Genomic DNA, 23076 nt, shown 5'->3' with positions numbered 1-23076 from the left:
ATGATGGGGAGCTTCAAAGATGGTGCTGAAACAGCTCACTTAAACAAACCAGGACTCTTTCCTAATCAATGTACTGTCTCCTAAATCTTGGGCAAAAACCGCACAATAACACAGCACATTTAAAATATATCTTCTTGCCTTTTGAAAAATAGGACACAAAATTTCCTATTATGTTTTGATAATCTTGAGTTCTGTGGATATGAATCTATACAAGCTATTTAAATTCTTGGATTTCTCACCTATAAAACAAGGATAATTATACAAAGGTTGTACTGAGAATGAAATAAAAGAGTCTTTGTTGCCAAAAGTTTGACAAAGTGTAGCTATATTGATAATGTTTTGTTATTGAATATTAGAATTGTTGAAAATGAGTTAATGTTTGTTACATACGTGATATACTAGGGTACTGTGCTAGGCACCAAAAACACTAAGTTAAAACTTGCAGCAGAAATAAGATTTATATACATAACTAAAATGATAGAATAACAATTGAGAAAATACTTCTGGTACTCTGTGCAAATTGCTGGCAAGCCTGGTCAATTATGGATTCCGTTTGGTTGAATGATTGCTGGGGAGGGGCTTGACACTGAGAGGTCATTGGTGAAAGGTTAGACGAGAAATGATTGGAATCAGCTAGGACTGTGGTTAACCCAGAGGAAGCTGGAACTGTGTTCCTTCATCAACTGGACCTTCCAATTTTCTCTAGATTTTCAAGGCTTTTTTTTTCAGAGTAGCATCTGGCCCCCTTGGTTATTCTTCTATAATACATATATGTGTGTGTGTATGTATGTGCATATATATATATATAGAGAGAGAGAGAGAGAGAGAGAAGGAGCACATAGACATATATATCAAGCATATATATACGTATATATATGTATATGTGTATATATATATACACACACACACACTAATACTTACATTTACATACATATTATTATCCATCAAAGGCCATTCTTTGCCTTACCAGAGGTGGGGCACAGGTAGTCTTTGAGTGTGTAGGTGGCTCATCCAAGTATAGAATCATTCCCGTATGTTCTAGAATTCATACCCATTTATATTTCTACTTTAGTTTTGAGGCCAGGATTATGGAAGTGGGCTTTCGACTAATACTTTTACAATTCTGAGTTAGCTATGTGAACATCGGCATTCAAGAAAGCACGTGACCCGTCTTATTCAGATATTCTACTGCCAAGAGTGGGAAAAGGGTTTAATCAAAGTGCCAGGGCAGAAGACTGAATTCCTTGAGAGTGGGACTCCCTCCCTCTAGCACAATGCCTGGCACATGGTATACAGTAAGTGCTTATTTCAGTAACTAATAAAATTACTGATACCATTGAGGTCACTGTTTTCATATGAAAGCCAATTAAAAGTACAATACAAACCACATTTTTCTTTCCACTCTATAGATAGACCTCATTGCAGCACTTGAAACAGTTATATCCTTACAAGTTAGTTCGCCTCTATTATTGAAAAGAAGAATGCAATTGAGAAAATAGACACTACCTTTAGCTGCTGAACTGTTACTGCACCTCTAGATTAACTTGAGAAGTTGCCATACAAAGACAAATTTCTTAGCTTTTATCCTTTACCTGACATTTATGTTTTCATGAGATACTTTGTTCTAGCTACTCATCTAGACATACTACATTCGTTAATTCTTTTTTTTTCTTGTAACATGGGATAGGAGCTATTATTATCACCATTTTACATTGAAGTAATGAGAAGTTAGTAATTTATCTGAAGGTAACCTAACTCTAAGTCTGGATCTCAAATTTGAGTCCAGAGTCCATGTTTTTAAATGGCCTTGCTCTGGGGTCTTACATTTATTTATATGGTGCCCTAGAATTCAAACATGGTACTTTACATGAATGATCTCATTTCTTCCTTAATACAGTGGATAAAAGCAGACATAATTTTCAGTCCACTTTGCAGGTAAAACAACTGAGGCTTAGAGCATCAAATCTGCGACTGAGCTAGGTCCAGAAGTGCTTGGTTTTATTCACTGAGTGGTTGCATGTCATCTACTGTCTTCGTGCTGAGATCGAAAGACGGATCAATGCCTCTCACCGTGCCCCCAGTTCCCCAGTCCTGCCAGTTTCCCAGAAGATCCAATGCTGTTGCCCTCTGATTTCTCCACCTGGGTTTCTCTGGTTATTTTGGACACCCAGTGACCCAACCACAAGAGGCCTTACCTTTTATATCTTACTCTAGTCAAAATTATAGAAATAGATTCTACATTCAATTGTTTAATCCAACAGTTTATGCTTTATGTTATGCTTTATGAAGGCATTTTGACATTTTTCTGTTTCATAATGTTAATAAGGCTGACGTATCAAGAATTCTTCACTCTAAGACTATGTTGTAGATTTAATGATTTTCTACGCTAATTTTTCAAGTTTTTCTAACAGCGAAAGGCTTCCTGAGGCGAAATCCTTATGTGGGCACATGGAACACTTTAGTATTTCTATTTATGATATCTTGAAATTTGAAAAAAATATTTTAAAATATTATCGAGATGATACACTGTGTGTGTAAGTATGACTGTAAATTAATGAAACCAAGTCTCCTATGAAAACCTGTTCCACTTCAAAGTAGTTCAGTATAGTGTTTGTCTTTATATGTCTTGGGTCCTTTTATTTATTTACATTTTTGTTAATTACTGTGTCTCCAGAATGATGTTTATTCCACAGGTAGTGCTGCCAGCTTTCTCATAGGGGATGTTTAATTTGTGGTGTTAATTATGGATCACAGTGGAACTTCCGTGGGAGTGGAAGTCAGTGCTAGCCAGGGGCTTTATTGTTTATATGACATATGCTCCAGTGAATAAATTAGTGCATAGTTCCAAAATTCAGAAGCATATTTTAAGAATATGTTTGTCAACCAAAGTTAGGTCTCAGTATGACTTTGTGATGACTAGACAAAACTCCTCTAATACCATATCCTGCAGAGGGTAGGTAGCTTTTTAGACCATGCAATATTAAATAATATTCTCACCCCATGTTTGTTAATCTAAAGAGAAGACAGATTGAATTGTAAAGCTCATTTGAGAAATGAGCGCATTTTGCTCTCTTCCTATGGTTTTCTTCTCTTGGCTTTTGTGTCCAGTGCTTCTTCCCAAGCAGTGTTATGCAAATGAACCAATTAATGACATATTAAATGGTCTTCCTACCTCACAGATTTTGTAACTGGAAGGGCAACACCGTAAGTCACGTACCTATTCAGCGGATTCTATAGGCCACTGCGAGGGTCTGATTAGCTTGACTGTGGAGGACAATCGCAGAGGCATCTGCTCCGTTAATTTTGAGAGAAAATTTACCAGATGGAGGCTGAAGATTTAAGTGATTAGAAGGTAGTAGATTGGAATACAAATTGGATTAAAAGAAATTAGATTGATATAAATCGAATTGAGTCACAACAGTTTGTGTTGTTTGTACCAAGGGGCAGTGGATTATGGGAGAAGCAGATGCTCCAATGAGATAGGAATTAATGTGGCTTTGACCGTCCATCTGCGAAGGTCTGAGTATCGAGTACATCCCTAATCTCTCTCTCCGTTTATCAATGCCATAATGTTAATTAGTACTTCATTCATTAAGTTACTTACAGAAGAAAAAATCTCACCCCTATCCCCTCTCTGCTTGAGAATCTGTTATTCTGCCAAGAATCGGAAAGCTCTCGTCAGCTGAGCTAGCTACAGTTGACTCTGGGGGTAGACCCATGTCCTTTGCCTCATGCTTACAACTAACTGCCTTTGGCAGGAGTGCAGTAAGCTTGAAAATCTTTGCTCATATATTTCTGTTCATAAATACATAGTTATTTGAAGTTTTGCATTAATGACTAGACACGGTTCCACTAAAAATGAGTGGCTATATTAATTTGATTATAAAATTATATATATTCTACATTCTGTTTTTTATAAGATATCCGTTGGAGTTATATGTTTTGCTTAATGACTCAAATATTTGACATTAATGTTGAGTGGCAGATTTCTCCTTGAAGGGAAGAATGAGAAAAATTTTGTTCCTATAATTCTGTGACTGTGTTTATACCTGTGTGTGTGTGTGTGTGTGTGTGTGTGTGTGTGTGTGATGTCTCTATGCTAGTTTATGGGAAATTTCAAGTTATTGACAGTGTTATGCATTTTGGTGTATAGTATTGGACCTGATCCTGAAAGAAAAAAGTTGAATGAAATGAAATTAAAAGAAACACATCATTTTAAATGCCTGTGCTTATATTGGAAATACGACCCTTGAAAATCCAAGGTGTATTGACATGGGAACCTCATTATTACACCATTGGCCACAGCAGTGAAATTCCACATAAGGTAGTTCTGTCTTGGATCCCGTCCAAGGGAACAGAGCCAGTGGAGATCCAAAGGTGATCTTACCTCTGAGGCAGCCCAGGCATGTGGGCTCTAAGGGCAGCCATGCAGAAATGCCCCTGTGTATTAATAATAATCAGGCAAATGCAACTTCTGGAGACTAAAGCAATGAGATGGACAAAAGTGGAACATTGAATCCTGTGATGCAAGAAGCATATCATTAAAGGTTGTGCCACATCATTCAGAAATAATCCTAGTACGGGCAAATGTGGGATGCCGGCTGGTGTACAAACAGAAAGACTTTCTTTTTTTATGTGGGGGAAGGCAGTGGCTTGTGCAAAAGTGTGTTAAGTGTTTGAAAATTTTTGGTTTTTTGAAGAAAATTCTGTGGGCAATGATCTCTTCAGGCAATATTCTTGATGTGGGAATAAGATATATACATGGATATATATGGGTATGTGTGTGTGTATATATATATATATATGGATATGATATATATTTCCTATGTGTCTCCTATTTATATGATATATTTACAAAAATGGCCACTCCTCCCCTAGGCTGACCTGGGACTTCTCCTCAATCCTTATTGGACGGACCCCAGTACTAAGATAGCTTTAGACACTCTAAATATTGGCTAAATAATGTGACACTCGTATCTTCTACTTAAGAAATAACCTGCCCTCCTGGAGCCAGAACTAAACCTGAGGTCTGTCTAAATCCAGAATCTATGCACTATCTGCTTAGATCCTATGTTTAAATATTGTTTGTGGCCCATCTTTCTAATTGTATGTTCATTGATACAAGTTAATCATAATGAAATAGTGTTTCAAGCTAGATTCCAGCAAAATTTAGAAGAGTGAAAAAAAAGCTAACATGTCAACCTGCAAAATGTAAAGTGTAAAGCAGAATTCCTCATTGGAATAAAGAGCAACCCCTAAAATCTGTCTCTTGCTGTTGTGAGAGTGATTAAATGCCACCTAAAAATAATTTAGTATTCAGGGGTCAGTCCCTTGTTCCTGTTTGGACACTTTAGTTTTCAACCTAATTGTCAGTTGTCTAATTGGTGGCAGTTGTCTTCATTAAGAACCATCAGTACATCAAGGTGGAGCTCATTGAGCCTGGCAAAGTCAGACGTTGTGCTCTTATTCATGCCTTTGTTTCCGTGACTGATCATTGGGTGTTTAATACCTTGTTGAGCCCATTGAGGATAATTAAAGAAATCACTTGGTTGTAAACTAATGACAGCAGATATACAACCTCCTCCATTGCCTGATTGTTGATAGACTTTAGACAGTGGGTGTATTTTCACTGAGAATTGTGTTTCATTATTTTTGTACATTCGAGTTCAAACTTCACATAGTAGACATATAAATGCTGAGGTTGGTGAATGTGTGTTAACTACATTGAAGCTACTACAGTCTTTTTTCTTCTTATTTTTTTTTGCTAATTATCTCACAGGGAATGTTTAGAAATTAAATTAAGGTGCTTATTTACTAGGTGGTATTTCTTTATTTTATATTTAAAGGTACTCATAAGTAAAATAGAAAAAAAATCAGCCTGATTTTATCAGTGCCTGCATCATCATTTCAGGATTCATGTGACAAAGCTGTTCCATAGGCCTGATTTCAGTGTGGGCAGTTTAGATACATTTATCAAGTGTAAGCTACCTCAGTAAGTAAGGGTTCTGCATCTCATTTTTTCCCCTGCAGTCAACATATTTTTTCAAATTTGCAGTGAACTCAGAAAATGGAGAAACACAGCCAAGTTTTAATACAGTAAATGATGTTCTGGCACCTTTGACTATAAATCAGTGTTGCAAAGACATCGTGGCAGCATGAGTAAATGCTGTCCAAATAAATGCCGAGCCTTGGCATGATGGTTCAGAGTTTTGTGCTTCATCGTAAAACTCACAAGGCAATTTGCTTAATCCTGGCTGCATAAGCTGGACTTAGAAAAGTGCAATTTGTAATTCAGCTGGCTGAATAAATGGATTTTTACTGGCCAAGGGAGTGAAAAGAATTTAGAGCACTCTGTGGAAGTTTGAGAAGATTTAGCTGGCTAACCTACTTCTTTGTTTGCTTAAAGGAAAGTTACACCCAGCTCTCTAAAATCCGAATATATTTTTCTAGGTATAGAATGATGAGGGAAAGGAATAAGAATGTACTTGGAACTGAGAAACTCTAAGGCTTTTGGAATAATGATAGTGTGAAATTGAGCCTAGAGAGGGATGGAAGTGAGCAGTAGACATAAAGTGAGAGAAAGAAGGAAGAATCCACAGGAATCTGTGCCTAAGTGGATATGAAAGACATTGAGGGGTTAAACCCTACAACTAAGACTTTTAGTATTAGGGACCTGAAGAAAGATGGAGTTATGTCAGGAAGAAGAGAAGGATGAAGTATGGGACAGGAGAGAGGGGTGGGATCCACTTTGAGAGATACAGAATTTGAGGTTATGAATGAGCATTCAGTAGGCACCTGAAACAAGCCTAGAGCTTTCCTCAGCTGGAGATACAAAACTAGAGATTTGGCTCTTGTCATAGAAATGATACCTGACACAGTGAGAGGGAATGAGTCCCCATACACTGAAGAGAAGAGCCGAGGTCTTAGGAGGCCTTAACTATTGAGCCAGAAATTATTTGACTTAATTCAAACTTCTAGTTCAGTAGTTTACATGTAACTCAAAGATTTTTTCACGCTAGTGATAGAAATTTATAACAAAAGTACCCAGTAAAAATGTTCTTTATTTTTTAAATGTCAACAACAGTTTGTATATCTCATACAAAAAAACCCCCAATACAGTTATTATTGCCTCTTTTGAAAGTAGTATACCTACCTGGCATATTAAGCAAACATCATTATACTCTTTTAAAATTCATACACCTTTCATTTTCTTCCAGATTTTCAGTTGCTGCTTTTTTATAAAATCCAACTTGTCAGAGTTTGATGTATTGAGTACTTGACTGTAAAAGCAACTTCCTACATTTAAAAAAATAACCACCCTATTCTAAGCTATTGTTATTCTTGTCTTTCACAATTACCATAACTCTGTACTTTTTTATTCCTCTGCCTGTCAGCATTTTCTTTCCCTTCAACATAATCCAGAATAATTCTTTGTGTTCCACTTCTTTTGCTTTGTGACAAGAAAGCATTGCATTTTGAGAGTGGCTGGTTGGAGGTTAATTCCATGTCCTTATGGTAATAACCTGGGAAAACCTGGGGATGATCGGTTTCATTTGATCCCTCATCTGATAAGGCTTCAAAGTAAATGAAATGAGTGGAAAATAACACTTTTCGTAAGTTCTCTAGAAACTGCAGACGTTTTTTGAGAGACCCAAGGAATTGAGTCTCTGATGTATTTTAGTGAAACATAATTCAAGCAGAAAAAGATCATTTTAAAATATTTATAGCACTCCCATTTGCTGCTTTTCCCCATCCAGCAGAAAAACAAGCTCGTTTTTCTCTATGCAGACAAGCTCTTTTAACTGAAAACTACACTCAGTATTCCTGTTGCAGCAATGATGTTATCTGGTGGTCATTTCACTCTGAAACAGAAGACATCCCTTGAAAGGAAATTTAAAGTTTTATTAAATCACTCATTTTTTAAAGGCATCAACAGATAGCATAAATAAACAAAAATGAAGAGAAAGTAGATCCCCAAATGAAAAGTATCCTGATAATTAAGGTAACTCATATTCTTTATCTGCTAGACTAAAGCTACTCTGATTTTCAGTCTAAATTTAACTAACCATTTGTACGCCTTACGACAGAAGTTATATCAAAATCATTGTGATTTACTAAATCAATCTTTTTTTCTTAAAGAGACTAATTTAGATTTACATTTATTTATTATTTTAATGCAATGCATAAAGCGAAGGACAAAATGCCAGCTTTGAAATTTTTTGACAGTATGCTAAAGATTTGAAAACATTCAATTCCAAGCCTAAGAACTATTTGCAACTGATTAAACATGGCTTCTTTTTCAGCGTCTTCTGGATCAAAATCTTGTTCAAGGTGTTTTTAGTGGAATAAACATTTCAACAGTGAATTTAGGTGCCTGTATTGCAAATACCTCCACAGAAATGTGACGCTGTCACTTCCATTCGGTTTGGTCAACTGTGAAAGCTCATTCACTCTGAGCTTGATTGTCAAAGACAAAGCAATAAGTATAAGTTGTATTCAGATACCTTTATAAACCTCCTTTACTCTCCAAGGTATAGGCTTCAGAAAAAGAATTACAGCATTGTACAACATCAGTCCATTGTACAACATTAAGAAAAACTAAATACAATATGGCTGTTCCTACTATGCAAGAGAAAATCTTCTCATCTTTGGGATTGCTATACCCATCTTTGACTTGTCTTTTTATTTTTTTTTTAATTGCAAGAGATCTTAGCCTTATTTTAAGGATACATAATTTCACAGAACTATAATTTAGAGACTTCAAGGAAGAAATATGTTGCTTTAAAAGTGATAAAATGGTTTTATCACCACCGCTTTAAACTACTGGTAAGGGTTAATTTCAGACAGTGTTCTGATAATACTCTTGTTCCCGTTTGTCATTTAACTTCAGTCATGTTATTGTGCCCTCAAAAAGATTCTTTTGATAGTCCTTAATTCTCGTTAAATTTATAATGGAAAAGTCACCAAAAAATAGATTCTTCCCATGTATTAATCACGCAGTGGTTTCAAGATTTACATAAAGAAAAATCATCAGTATTGGTATAACCTATTTCAATAAAATATTTAAGGACACACAAAGAATTATTAAACATCGATATTTGATTAAATTCCAATGAATATAATTTGCAGGTAATTTCTTCAGCATGCCTAGACAGTAATGCCTGGTACTAAAGTCTCACCCATCCAATTTGTCATGAACTACAGTAGAAGTATTCTTTAGTTGCTATAGCTCCACTGAAAGAATAGCAAAAGTGATATATTTATTCATGCATTTATATATAATATTGATTGAGCACCTAATATTTTCATCTTTAGAACTTGATAGTGTATGTGACAAACCTAAGGTGCAGAGTTGTTGAAAACATGGAGGCTTTAGGGAAATGTAGGTAAGGTATATTATTCAGAATGACCTTTGATTTGGTAGGTAAGAACAGGCAGTAGTAGAAAATCACAATAGAGAGATAGGCAGAAACTATTCTGTTTTTGTATTTTGAATGACTTATTATTGCATAAAAAAGACTATATCTTATAGATGGTAGTCTTTAGCTTTATGGGGTCACAAATTCCTCTGAGTATAGTGATAGAGGTGATACTAATAAAAGAATTATGCATTATAGTAACACTAATAGTAGTGAACATTCACTGAGTGCTTCCTGTGTGCTCAGCACATGGAAAAATCTCATGTAGGCTTCACAACAATATTAGGTTGGTACTGCTATGTTTTATAGATATGGAAACCAAAGTGTGGAGAGGGTAGGAAACTTGCCTGATTTCATAGTCCTATCTCACACTTGGACAAGAGCAATTGCAAGTCAGAGTCTTCTTAAAGACAGAAAATCTGTATTAACTGTCAAAGATCTGCTTTGTTATTTCTTAAAAACGTACATGCACACGTGCACACAAAATTTTACCCCCAATATCTGAGGTGTCATCCTCTATTCCACATAAGGTAATCCATGGTTTAAGAACCATATTTAACAAGATAATGGTGTAATGCAATGCGATTTCATATGTTAGGCCAAATTGCAGTTGGATGTCAGTTGGAAATGAACAAGTCTAAAACCAGTCATTGTGTGTATGACTTGGAGACGATGCAGCTAATACATTTGGCTCATGACAGCTATAATTTGGGGGGTAATGACTTAGCCATTATTCTTTAAAGAAAGTTTCTGGATTGTATTAACATTCTCAATTCTGTTTAAAAAAGCCTTAGTTACTATACAGTAAATGACGTTTGCAATTTTAACTAGGGTTATTGAATCTCAATTTAAATTTATAATAAAACATTTCAGATAAGAGGAAAATATGTCGAGTTTTAGGCAAATTTATCAGAAACTAAATATTTAACAGAGCTTATTAGCACAGGTGTAAAGTATCAGTGCTAGTAGGAATGGTGTTTTCTGACACTGACCCTGGGACCTTTGACTCTGCAGTTACTAAGATTAATGCTACTGCCACAGCATTTTCAGAATATATTGCTTAGGAAATAGAATAGAAAGCCAAAATGTTATCAGTACATTAGGAGTTTATGTAAGGAGAATGCCCTTTTCTGGAGTCTCCACTGAATAAATATTGATAGTTTTTAGAAAATTAAACATTATTAAACAATTGAATGAGGTTGGAGATTGTTTCATTGCATCATCTTTTGCAAAGCCAAATGCAATTTTAAAACCACATCAAAATATTATAAATACGAGAGTAAGAAGCTAAATTTCAAAGATATCTTCCTGGAATACAGATTGTTTTTGTCACCATAAGGCAAATCTGCATAACCCATGAAAACCTCTGATTTGGTGGCAAATCACTCTTTAAAGAATGACTTCAACCATGGTAAGATGTAACAAATTGATTTGAAATAGTTTTGGATGAATGTCCAGGTTAATACGTTGGCTCCTCACTGAATTGTTGGAAAATGAATTTATAAAGTAGGAAATTAATTTTTTTATTTCTCAGGAGTAAATCACTACTAAAAACTTACTGGAAACTTAGAGACTTGTGGTTTCAAAATTTCTCTTCAGTTTTATATAGATATTCTCATGTGTTTAACCCCGGTTTTTGATTGCTTTCTGCTATTGGTTTTAACTTGCCCAAACCAGTCCTGCCTTCCATCTGGATGCTGGTGTTCTGTCACGTGGCCCCACCTGCTCACAAGAGGTCAGTGGCTCACTGCATTGGATGTAGGCAACCAGAAAATGAATTACTATGTTAAGCAATTAAAAACTTATGTAACAAGGGCACTGAGTAACATGAGGTGGTGGGGAAACAAAGAGGGAAAATGTGTTCCACTTTTAATATTTTCAGTAATTTCTGCTAAGGATACACTGATAAAGACCTGAAATACAGTTGTGAAATTCAGAGAAAAGTTTTATGAAAGCTGCCTTAGTTACCTTATCCTAAAATAGCAGCTACTCACCCTGAATAAGGAAGGAAATTTTAAATATCTTTGACTAAGATTATATTATAAATAATTGATTAATTGTTTATATTTTAAATAAACAATTTACTTTTAAGATAAGTACCTATGTTTTACCAGTTGGTGTTTGGTTTAAATGATTTGTAGCACCATGTATTTATTGGCAATGTAAGTAAATTTAACATAAATTTAAGAATAAATTCTAAGTGTTACACGAGCTGCTTTTTAAACAAAAGCTTTTAAATCATTGTTAACCTTTGGAGGGTGCTCTAAGAAGGCATTTTGGCAGCCATTGCTTTTTGATAGTAGACATAAGACCTATCAAGGGCAAACCTTTCTAATCTCTACGTATATTAAAAGTATGAACATTAATCTATAGTGTATATCTTTAAAAATTTGCTCTGTGGTAATAAATTTAAATTGCTCCCTATTATCTTTTCCTATGGCTATGTCCATTATGATGTGACAGCCATAAAAAGTGTATCATGTTATAAAACAATGAACTTGTAGCAACTTACTCTTCTAGTTGCCTCAGTTTTGGGATGAAGAAATGGTACCATGAGAAAGTTTAGGTAACTTGCTTAAGGTCACATACCTAACAAACAATGGCCAAGGGAAAAAGAAGCCAAACCAAAACAAACAAAAAAACCCAATAACTGAAATCTAGTACTTGGGACTTTCTATTTTAGACTTACCCAAAATACGGGTAAGAAGGAGGAGAGATAGAGAAGAAAAAGTTGTCCTGGAAATGGACTCCCAGCTAAGGCAAAGTGTTCTAGTCTCAGCTTTGGGGAAAGAAACTTCAATTATTTGCTTCTCTTTTTCTTTCTCCTTCTCAACTCTAAAGTGCCGTTTGGGACAAGAGGGTCTCTGGTAGCTCAATGTTTTGCCTGTTGGACCTGGAAGACTGGGTACATAGGGACGATACTAGATGCCATATTGTACAACTGAAACTTTCAGAATTAAGGCTGCCAAGTTTGACAAGGAATGTCTTTAATCTTTGTCATTTTCCTTTCACACCCTTGTCCCTTTAGTTTTATGACATTAAAAAGCCATTTAGCACCAAAACAAGGATTAATCTCCAAAATATACAAATAGCTCATGCAGCTCAATATCAAAAAAAAAAAATAACCCAATCAAAAATGGGCAGAAGATCTAAATAGATGTTTCTCCAAAGAAGCCATACAGATGGCCAAAAAGCACATGAAAGATGCTCAACATCACTAATTATTAGAGAAATGCAAATCAAAACTGCAGTGAGATATCACCTCACACCAGTCAGAATGGCCATCATCAAAAGATATACAAACAATAAATGCTGGAGAGGGTGTGGAGAAAAGGGAACCCTCCTATACTCTTGGTGGGAATGTAAATTGGTACAGCCACTATGGAGAACAGTATGGAGGTTCCTTAAAAAACTAAAAATAGAACTACCATATAACCCAGCAGTCCTACTCCTGGGCATAACCCAGAGTAAACCATAATTCGAAAAGATACATGCACCCCAATGTTCATTGCAACTCTATTTACAATAGCCAAGGCATGGAGGCAACCTAAATGTTCATCAACAGATGAATGGGTAAAGAAGATGTGGTACATAGATATAATGGAATATTACTAAGTCATAAAAAGAAATGAAATTGGGTCATTTGTAGAGATGTGGATGGACCTAGAGATTATCATACTGAGTGAAGTAAGTCAGACACAGAAATACAAATGTCATATGATATTGCTTATATGTGGAATCTAAAAATAGGGTACAAATGAATTTATTTACAAAACAGAAGTAGAGTCACGGATGTAGAAAACAATCTTATGGTCACTAGGGGATGGGGGGTGGATAAATTGGGAGATTGTGACTGACATATATACACTACTACGTATAAAATAAATAACTAATAAGAACCTGCTGTGTAGCACAGGGAACTCTACTCAGTACTCTGTAACGGCCTATATGGGGAAAGAATCTAAAAAAAAAAAGCCGTTTAGAATTTTTGTAATAAATAAGTAGTATTTCAGGCCTCAATTTAATTTTGATGTCCTTTCTAATTTAAACTTATTTTTAACACTGCTGTGCTTCCAGAAGAAATGAGAATCTTATAAATGTATTTAGTTCATTGCTAAATTAGATCATCTCCTGAGAGAATTTCAGTAAGGTTCAAATGGATAGAACAGTCTTTGTGTTTTCCAAACATTAGCTTTCTCACCACATCTTATCACATCATAGGACTCCTAGGAAAAAAAAGTTTCTTTTATCCCTCTTCTATTTTCCCCCCTCTGATAAGGGAAGTACACTGGAACTTAATCATTATGAAGAATTCAAGGATGGAAAAGTTCTAAGGACAGACTTGATGGAGTGATTAATTAACTCCATTGCATTACAAATTACATGAGCTCACTAATAAATGTGGACAGCATTAGTAGTGGCACTGAGATATGTTTCTTTCTGTGGAGAAAATTTTGAATAGGATTTATTCTGGTAAAATAGAAAGCAGTAAGGGCTTTAATCCTTTTGAAATCTAGTGTAAAGCGATCAGCCTGGTCCAGCTAAAATTTACCATGCAGAAAAAATTGATACAGGAATGACCTCAGAAAGGAGAAACTTGTCAGTGTGATTCGTTTTAAGGGGCAAATTTTGGAAAGAATATTTGTAATAGTTTATAGACGGGAAATATAAGGTACACTGGATGCTTACCACATGTCCTGGTGATCTATATATATGATTTCTTTTAATCATCTAAACCAACTCTTGAGACATTAGTGTTCTGATTTGTACCTGGTAAAAGTGAGGCATAAATATTTGCTGGTCAATAACCCATTCCTTTATTCCTACCACACCACCTCTTTTTTGTGATGGGTCATCCAGCCTTCACTTTTTCATGTTGCACTAGGTACCTCTCAAACTGGGGGAGGGATAACTTCAGGAAGAATCTCTGGTCACACTCAGATCTGGAGTAATCATAGAATATCTTGCTGGCTTTATTTTACTAAACTTTTTGGAAAATATTTTGTTAAAACAAACATACTTATTATGAACTAGGACACAATGTATGTTACGTACGTTTTTAAGAAAAAGAAAAACGGACACTGCATAGAAATTTTGCTGGAGGGAAAATTCAGAGAAGTTTGAAATGTGTTGCTTAGCTAGATATGCTATCTAGTATGTGAATGAAAAGTAAAGCTTAGTCCAAGGAAATATTATATTCCAACTGAATAAGGAGACAGAAGAAGTTTACTTTCAAATACGTGAAATGAAATCAACAGGTGTTCTCAGTGCTTTATCCTCCTTTATTATATTATGTAATTGAAATCACTTCTGAAAACAACACTTCTGTAGCACTCACTGCAAATGAGTGGTTATTGACTAAATAAAACTAAATTTAAATATATTCACAAATTATGATTTTATACTTCACCTCCAATTCTTTAAAGTTGAAAGCACTAATAAACCATTCAATTTGCTTTTTATTAAATATTTTACTAAAATCATTACAAAATCATTGTTTGAGAGTCTCTGAGAAGCGGAAATAATCCATTATGTAAATTTGGGTGCTTAGAACATTATTCAAAGATGCAGCTTCATCCAGCTCACTAATTTGGTATTTCTGTGGCGTGCTTACATCTAGCCAGATGTAAGTGCATGCCCTTCTCCTGGTAGGCATGCTATAACTGCAGCTTCTTAGATCCTTCCGCTTGTAACCTCTGATGCATTCTGTTCAATGTGGACCCAAGAATCTTCATTTAAAAAAATATCCCAGGTGATTTTGATGCCGGTAGTCTAAGAATCACACTTTGAAAAAACAAGGAAGATGTTTTCTGATTTTATTACGACTAGAGGCATTAATTTGACTTATTTTACTGAAATCAGTTTTAGAAGGGGTTTTGTAATTAGTCTCATTGTAGTGTGCATTCTTTCCTTAAGCTTCCAGCATTTTCAGAAGCCTAGTACATTTTGGATGAAAGGCCTTGAGTTCTAATTCTGCCTCTAATAGCTGTTCAATTATGGACAAATCACTTGACTATTTTATAGCTTACTTTCTTGGACAGTAAAAATAAACATTTAGATATTCACCTATAGTACCCTATGACTAATTTACATTGTTTCCTTATAATATCTAAAGACAGTTGAATAAAATGTTTTAGATTAAAATGACTATTTTATTGCACAATTCATAATTAAGATATAAAATGATGTCCAAACTTGCTATTAGCTGCAAGCAAAGTTAGTATTGCAGATAGTAATTCTGATACAGTGCTTAGCGCATCTGACCAAATAGAGATCCTGAATATTTCCCATTACATGAGCAAAATATTATTTTCCTGCTGTTGACGTATTTTTTCATCTGAAATCTGGAGAAAAAAGTTCTATGGTCCTATATAAAAAAATAAACAAATAAACTAAAGTTATTAATGGAAATTGATAAACAGGTGCTCTAGAGCAGGATTGGCAAACTTTTTCTGCAGAGGATCAGATCACAGTATTTCAAGCTTTGTAGACAATATACAGTCTCGTTCTTCCTTCACCTTCTGCTTCTTTTATCCTTCTTCCTCCTCTTTTTTTAACAACATGCTAAAAATATTAAACCATCCTTAGCTCAAGTTCATACTAAAACTGTTTAAAGCAGTGCTTCTCAAACTTTAATGCACATATGCATTACCAGGGAATCTTGTTAAGATGCGGATTCTGATTCTGTAGGTCTGGGGTTGGGCTGGGGACCCTGTATTTCTTATTTGCCCTTGGATATCAAAGCTTTTGAAGTTAAACTGTTTCATGGCTTTTCATGTGATGAACAGCCCCCTCTACTGTTGGGTTTTGAATCCCCAGTGACTTTGGCCGACAACTCAGCTATCTTTTTTGTTTTTTGTTTTTGTTTTTTAACCAGATAATGGGGTTGTTTTGATCCTAGTACTTTAGTGGCCCTTCATAATTTTAAAGCCTCAGACCTCTTTGGAAATTTGATGAAATCTGTAGCCCCTGTTGCTACTACTCCCTCCTGCCCACACAAGAACACCCATTTTTATACACAATTTCAAAGAATTCACGAACCCATCTAAGGCTTACCCATCTTAAGGGTCACTGCTATAGTTGTGTAATGTCTGAATTTAAGGGAGTTCAACATTAATTCCCTCACTTTTAATAACATCTTAAAATTTAGATTGCAGCTATGTTTTTGCATTTCTCCATATCATTCTATCTATCTAGCTAGCTAGCTAGCTAGCTACCTACCTATATGACTATCAATCATCTATCTGACTGGTACAACCTTTTAACTTTATTTTATGCCCTATTGGCCATTGCTGGCCTGATGATTACATTTAAACTTAAAACTATGAATGAGGAAAATAACCTAACTATTGGTCAGAATGAACATGAATTGTTACAATGCCTTGTATTAAATTTGTTCACAGTGCCTTTACTTATGCCTTTTTAAAAACTACTTTATTGAGATATAATTCATACATACTTTACTCATTTAAAGTGTACAATATAATAGTTTTTATTATTTTCATGGAGTTGTCCAACCATCACCATAAATAATTTTAGAATATTTTCATCACCCCCAAAAGATTCTCCAGTCCCCCTTCACCTCTCACCCCCATTACCTACCCTAGACAACTGAAAATCTATTTTTGTGTCTATGAATTTAACTATTCTGGACATTTCTATGTAAGTGGAATCATTTTGTGACTAGCTTCTTTCACTTAGCATAATATTTTCAGTGTTCACTTATGTTATAGTGTGTATCGGTGCTTCATTCATTTTTATTGCTGAATAATATTCCATTATGTGGATATATAACATTTATTTATGCATTCATCAGTTAATGGACATTTGGGTTCTTTCCATTTAAAAAAATTATTATGAAAAATGCCGCTATCAATGTTACAGTTTTTGTGGGGACATAAGGTTTCATTTCTCTTGGGTATATACCAGGCAGTGGAATCGCTGGGTCATATGTTAATTCCAAAACTTTTTGAGGAACTCCAGATAGTTTTCCGAAGTGGCTGTACCATTGTACATTCCCACGAGCAATGTATGAGGCTCTCAATTTTTCAATGTCCCAGACAATACTTGTTATTTTACATTTTTTGGATTATTGCCATCCTAGTGGATGTGAAGTATATCTCGTGGTTTTGATTTGCGTTTTCCTGATAGCTAATGATGTTGAGAATCTTTTCATGTGCTTACTGACCTTTTGTCTAACGTTTTTGGATAAATGTCTATTCAAATCCTTTGCCCATTTTTAAATTCGGTTATTTGTACTTTTATTTAGTTGTAAGAGTTCTTTATATGTTCTAGATATGTCCTCTATCAGATATATGATTTGCAATTTTTTTCTGATTCTGTGGGTTGTTTTTCCTTTTCTAATGTTTTTTTCAAGAACAAATATATTTGTTGCATGTGATTTTGGTGTCATATTCATGAAGGTTTTGACTAACTCAAGATCATAAAAATATGCTCCTGTAATTTCTTTTAATTGTTTGATAACTTTACCTCTTACATTTAGGTTGTAGATATTCTTTTGAATTTTTTATAACAGCGAAGTAAAGCTACTACAAGAATATCCAAATGCAACAGCACTAGAATAGTTTACGTATGTTATAGTGATAAATGAGTAAAATTCTCTGAGTGCTATTGGACATGTTAGATTCTAAATCTTATTGCTAAATAGTTTAGATGTTTTGCCTCTAATTCTCTTATTAGTCTATTATTCTATATTTTATTTAATAAGTGTTAGTGTATTTCAGGTCCTGTTCAGGCCTTATCCAGGCCAAACTGCCTAATAAGGCGGAGAACTTTTTGATGTAGAAAATAGCACTCTAAAAACATGGACAGTTAACTTGCTTAGTTTTCATAATAGAACAACTTTGGCATTAGAGAGAATGTAGATGATTGCATATGGAAGATTAGAGAAGAGCAAGGAAGGTATCCAAACAAGATGACTGTGGCTACTGTATGTCTGTTACATGAAAAGTGACATATAACTCTTGGTGCATTTTAGTATCAGTTTCTATGGCTATGTGTCCAGACCTTTACATTTGGGAATATGCTACTGATTTGCAAGCTATGATTAGTTATTCATAATTAAGTACTTTGGGATCTTATTTGATTATTACTTTTAAAAATAATTCTTACTTTTTATATTCTATAAATTCCTCATTTGTGTTAGGGCCTCAGTACTTACAATATATAACCTTCTTTATTATTGTGATGCAGGTTGTGATTTTCTGTCCATATTTAAATGCTTTGGGTCTCTTTAGTTCTTTTCTTAAAATTTTGTCCTGTGTAGTGTAAATTACTCTTGCTTTAGGTACCTAGCACTTGTAATGTATAAGTTCCTTCTTGCATCTGATGAGCTAACAAATGGTAATCAGCAACCTTTAAAAGTTAATCCTCTTCAGAAAATGTTCATTCACTACCAAATTAAATTCCCTTTATTAAATTCAAATACAAATTTTAAATTAATATTGAAAGTTAACTGGAATCACATTGATGAGTAAATATTACTTCTGTTTATTGCACAGAAATGTGCCAATATTGGGTGATTGGTTGGAAAATTGTAAGAGCTTTTAAAAGCTCGTATGTAGATTATCATTATGTCTCCAGACAGAGTTCTCTCAGCCGTCTCCTTTAGAATTATTTGCAGCAGCTGGTAGGACCTTTCCACAAATAATGGCTTCTGACACTTCATAAATTAAAATATTCAAAACAGTACATTATGTAAAATTTTCATCTTAAAATACCAAACAGGTCCTTCTCTTCCTATTTCTTCTAACTTTTTATGGCCCCGTTTTCATTGTAGCCACAGGAAAGTTATTGGTACCTGTCACTCTTCCTTACTATGTGGAATGCCAAATTCTGTCAAGTGTTTATTTTACGGTATAACTTATATCTTCCTTCTTTTTTCTACCTTAAGTGTCTCAAGGTCAGGTTCTTTTTATTGTTCTCTGGGATATAGAAGTAACTCTCACCTGTCTTTTTTGCCTCCATCGCTATCTATCTTTTACTGTACAGACCAAAAGAATCTTTCTAATACACAGATGGTCATGTCACTGCTCCCTCAAAATCAGTTAGCCATATGGAATAAAAGTCACACTCCTTAGCGTGGTATTTTAAGCCCTTTTGTCTCCGGCTATAAGACTGCCTTTTACCCTCACCTGCCACGTTAACTTCCTCCCTGATTATGAAATGTATTATACATATATTGTCATTTCTCTGTCCTTTTGCTCATGCTGTTTCTTCATTCTGAATGTCTTTCTCCTTCTGTTGACATATTATTTTCATTCTTTACAACTCAATTTAAATGCTACCTTTTCGGGGGAAGCCTCTCACTGTGCTCTAGTTAGAGTTGACATTACTTTCCCCGATCTTTTCCTGTAATACATTTCTTGGACCTCCATGCAACACTTATTTCAACATAGTGATTTAACCTGAGTTCCTCAGTCAGACATACCTGGATTCAAATCCTGCCTCTACTGCTTACTTCTTCCACAGTCCTGGACAATATATGTCATTAAACTTCTTCCTCATCTGTTAAATTGAGTTACTATTTGTACATAATGTTCAGGTCTTTTTTTGTGTTGACTCTGATAGCACAATGCAGCGTGATAAACGTTTTCTATGTGTGTATTTTAGGCACTTGTCCACTTGGCTTTCTCCCCTAGTACATAGTAAGCACTTTGAAGACAGGAAATTAACCTTACTCATCTTAGTACCCATTGCAACTTACTGGTTCCAAAAGAAAATTTCATGCTTATTTTTATTTGTCCTGACTCATGGAACATGTTAAACCTAACTCATTAGAATTAACGTATTAATTTATTGCTATACTGTCTTGTTCCACAAGGGACTTGGAATGACTTACGAGATGCATAAAGAACAAAAGACTGAAACATAAATAAAATAGTAGTAAGTGCAGTTTGAATGATTGAATAGTTTAATTTTATCAATGTGAACCTCAGTGAAACAAAAGCTATAGATAAGGAATGTTAAAGCTTGTCTTCATTCTGTCACATTTTGTAGGATCTCGTCTTCGCCAGGAAGACTTTCCCCCGCGGATTGTGGAACACCCTTCCGATGTCATTGTCTCCAAGGGAGAGCCCACCACGTTGAACTGTAAGGCCGAGGGCCGGCCAACGCCCACCATTGAGTGGTACAAGGATGGTGAGAGGGTGGAGACTGACAAGGATGATCCCCGGTCCCACAGGATGCTTCTGCCCAGCGGATCCTTATTCTTCTTGCGCATTGTGCATGGGCGCAGAAGTAAACCTGATGAAGGAAGCTACGTGTGTGTTGCAAGGAACTATCTTGGCGAAGCAGTGAGTCGAAATGCATCTCTGGAAGTGGCATGTAAGTAAACGTAATGAATCTCATAAATGGCATGCGCTTTTACTTTGATTTTTTTTTAATAAGCTTTGATTTGTTCTCATAGATGCTTAATACCTATAGAATAAAACAATCAATACTCTCTGCATAATTTTACTTTGCCTTCTCCAAAGAAAGCTCGTCAAAATAATGTATAGCCAAGGTGTTGCAATAAATTTATTTATATTGAAGCAATGTGGGTATTATGATACCCAAGCAAGGCGGTGATGATGCTGGTTGTATTTAAAATTTGAATTATTAATGAGAGATATAATAAAATATTAAGGTTGGCGATGTTAAAATAAAAAGTTTATGTGTAACATGGCATCAAATACAAGGTATAAATTCATTATTGTACCTATTCCTGTTACCTATTTATATATAACTAATATATATACATATATATATTTTTTAAATCTAACTTTTATTGGGCAACTTTAAAAAGAATATACTCTTTAGGTTATATTAACTTTTTTACTTCCAGGCTAAATTCAGGGATCATTACCCTAGGCATGCAAGGGAAAATATACCAACAACAGCAACTATATTTTTTTATCAAAAAATTCATCAGAGAAGAGAACTGATTTCTGTTTAGGGACAAAATGTGCATATAGAGGAAGGTCTTGCTCAGTTTTGGTAATCAGCAGTAGCTAAGGATTTGTCCTGCCTTTGCCACTTAAAAATATATTTATTTATTAATCAGGTAGCCCAAATAGCACCAGTAAATCAAGGCATCAAGGCTTTGCATATATTTGATCATTGAGTCCATAACTTTGTTTTTCTGGATGGTTTTCCAGAACAAATTTCAAAATATGTTAGATTTGTTTTCTGGTTTATAAGTGAGGATTTGGTGTCATAATTATTTTGGTATTCTCTATTTTGAAGGAATACTTTATCAAGAATTATTTGTGAATAAGATGGCAATAACTGAGCTTAAAAAAAGTTTGTGCTCTTCAACTTTCTGCTTGTACCAGTAGGTGTTCATAGGTAAGAGAATTGAAATATTTCAGGATGCATGCGTCTTTTTTATATAGCTGGGATGAGAGTGCTGGATAATAGTTCATAGTCTCATGTCTGCAATTAACTTTGATACTTATACTCACATGCTATATGGTATCACACTAAATTATAAAACTTGTGTATATGTGTATCGAACTTCTCACAGTGTATCATTACCTTTATATATGAAAACATCTTTTAGTAAACAAAATCATACAGTTTGTTATTCAGCTATCACAATGAAAGCTTTTGCTTTTACGCATCCAGTCTTTTGATTTATGCTTTGTACCAAGAAATCTGGAACCCAGTCCATGCTTGAAATGTGTAAGTCCAATAGGAAAAGTCTACAGGAATCCTAAAACCCAAATTTATTATGTGAAGTACTTTGAGATATAAGCATTAGAAAGAACTTTTGCTAGCAATGCCATTTTGCGCCAGTTGCTAGGTAATGTCATTTTTATAACTTACTTCAAAAAGCAGTTAGATTAAATGCAGTTTAGTGAGGTTTGAAATATACACACAGAACTTCAAGAATGCAAATATTCCTAACTGTCCATTTTTATTTTGAAATATCTTATTTCTGGAACATTTCAAACAAATTGAAATATTTCAATGTCAATTCTATTGATTGTTTTCCCCACCAGATCCCATTATAGTAAATATAACATGCATTATTCTTTCCTTTTATAGATAAAATGAAACCCATGATGGTTAGGTGACCAAGACTAAGACAATAAATTAAGGGGGAATTCAGGATCAGACCATGATTGTTCTAATTTTCAGTTTGAGAGAATTGTACCGTATTTCGAAAAACGCTCAAATGAAACCTGGCTCATCTTATATAAATAAAAATAAAGAACTTTTAATTAAAAGTTTTTCTTTTATCCACTCAGCAGCAAATAACTTTTTTTATTTTTTAAATTGAGGTATAGTTGTTGTATAATATTATGTCCGTTTCAAGTACACAACCTAGTGATTCACAATTTTTAAAGGTTAAATTCCATTTATAGTTATTATAAAATATTGGCTAAATTCCCTGTGTTGTACTATATATATCTTTGTAGCTTATTTATTTTAAGCAAATAACTATTTTTAATCCTTCACTAACTTTCTTCTCAATATTAAAGTTTATCTAAATTGGCCAGTCATTTTATTGTTAGACAGCTCTAAACTTATCTTTATTCTGATCCTTAGCACTGTCAAAATTGCTCCCAACACACATGCATCTTGTACTTTTATTTAACATAAAGGATTTCTCTCTTTCTTAATTGCATCATTAATAATGAATCAAACTGTT

The 23076-nt window shown here is 34.6% G+C and overlaps 1 protein-coding gene across 1 annotated transcript in view; it reads left to right on the top strand.

Annotated features, from left to right (window-relative positions):
- ROBO2 (roundabout guidance receptor 2) overlaps nt 1-23076 on the top strand; it is a 562829-nt gene that overhangs the window by 37362 nt on the left and 502391 nt on the right. Inside the window, exon 2 of the mRNA XM_068545712.1 lies at nt 20439-20765. Within this exon, the coding sequence (XP_068401813.1) occupies nt 20439-20765 (327 nt within the window). The remainder of the gene's footprint in view (nt 1-20438; nt 20766-23076) is intronic.

Source organism: Eschrichtius robustus, chromosome 6 (genome assembly GCF_028021215.1).
Source record: "Eschrichtius robustus isolate mEscRob2 chromosome 6, mEscRob2.pri, whole genome shotgun sequence".
NCBI lineage: Eukaryota > Metazoa > Chordata > Mammalia > Artiodactyla > Eschrichtiidae > Eschrichtius > Eschrichtius robustus.
The sequence above is the reverse complement of the archived record's forward strand: the minus strand, read 5'-3'. Positions and strand labels throughout refer to the sequence as shown.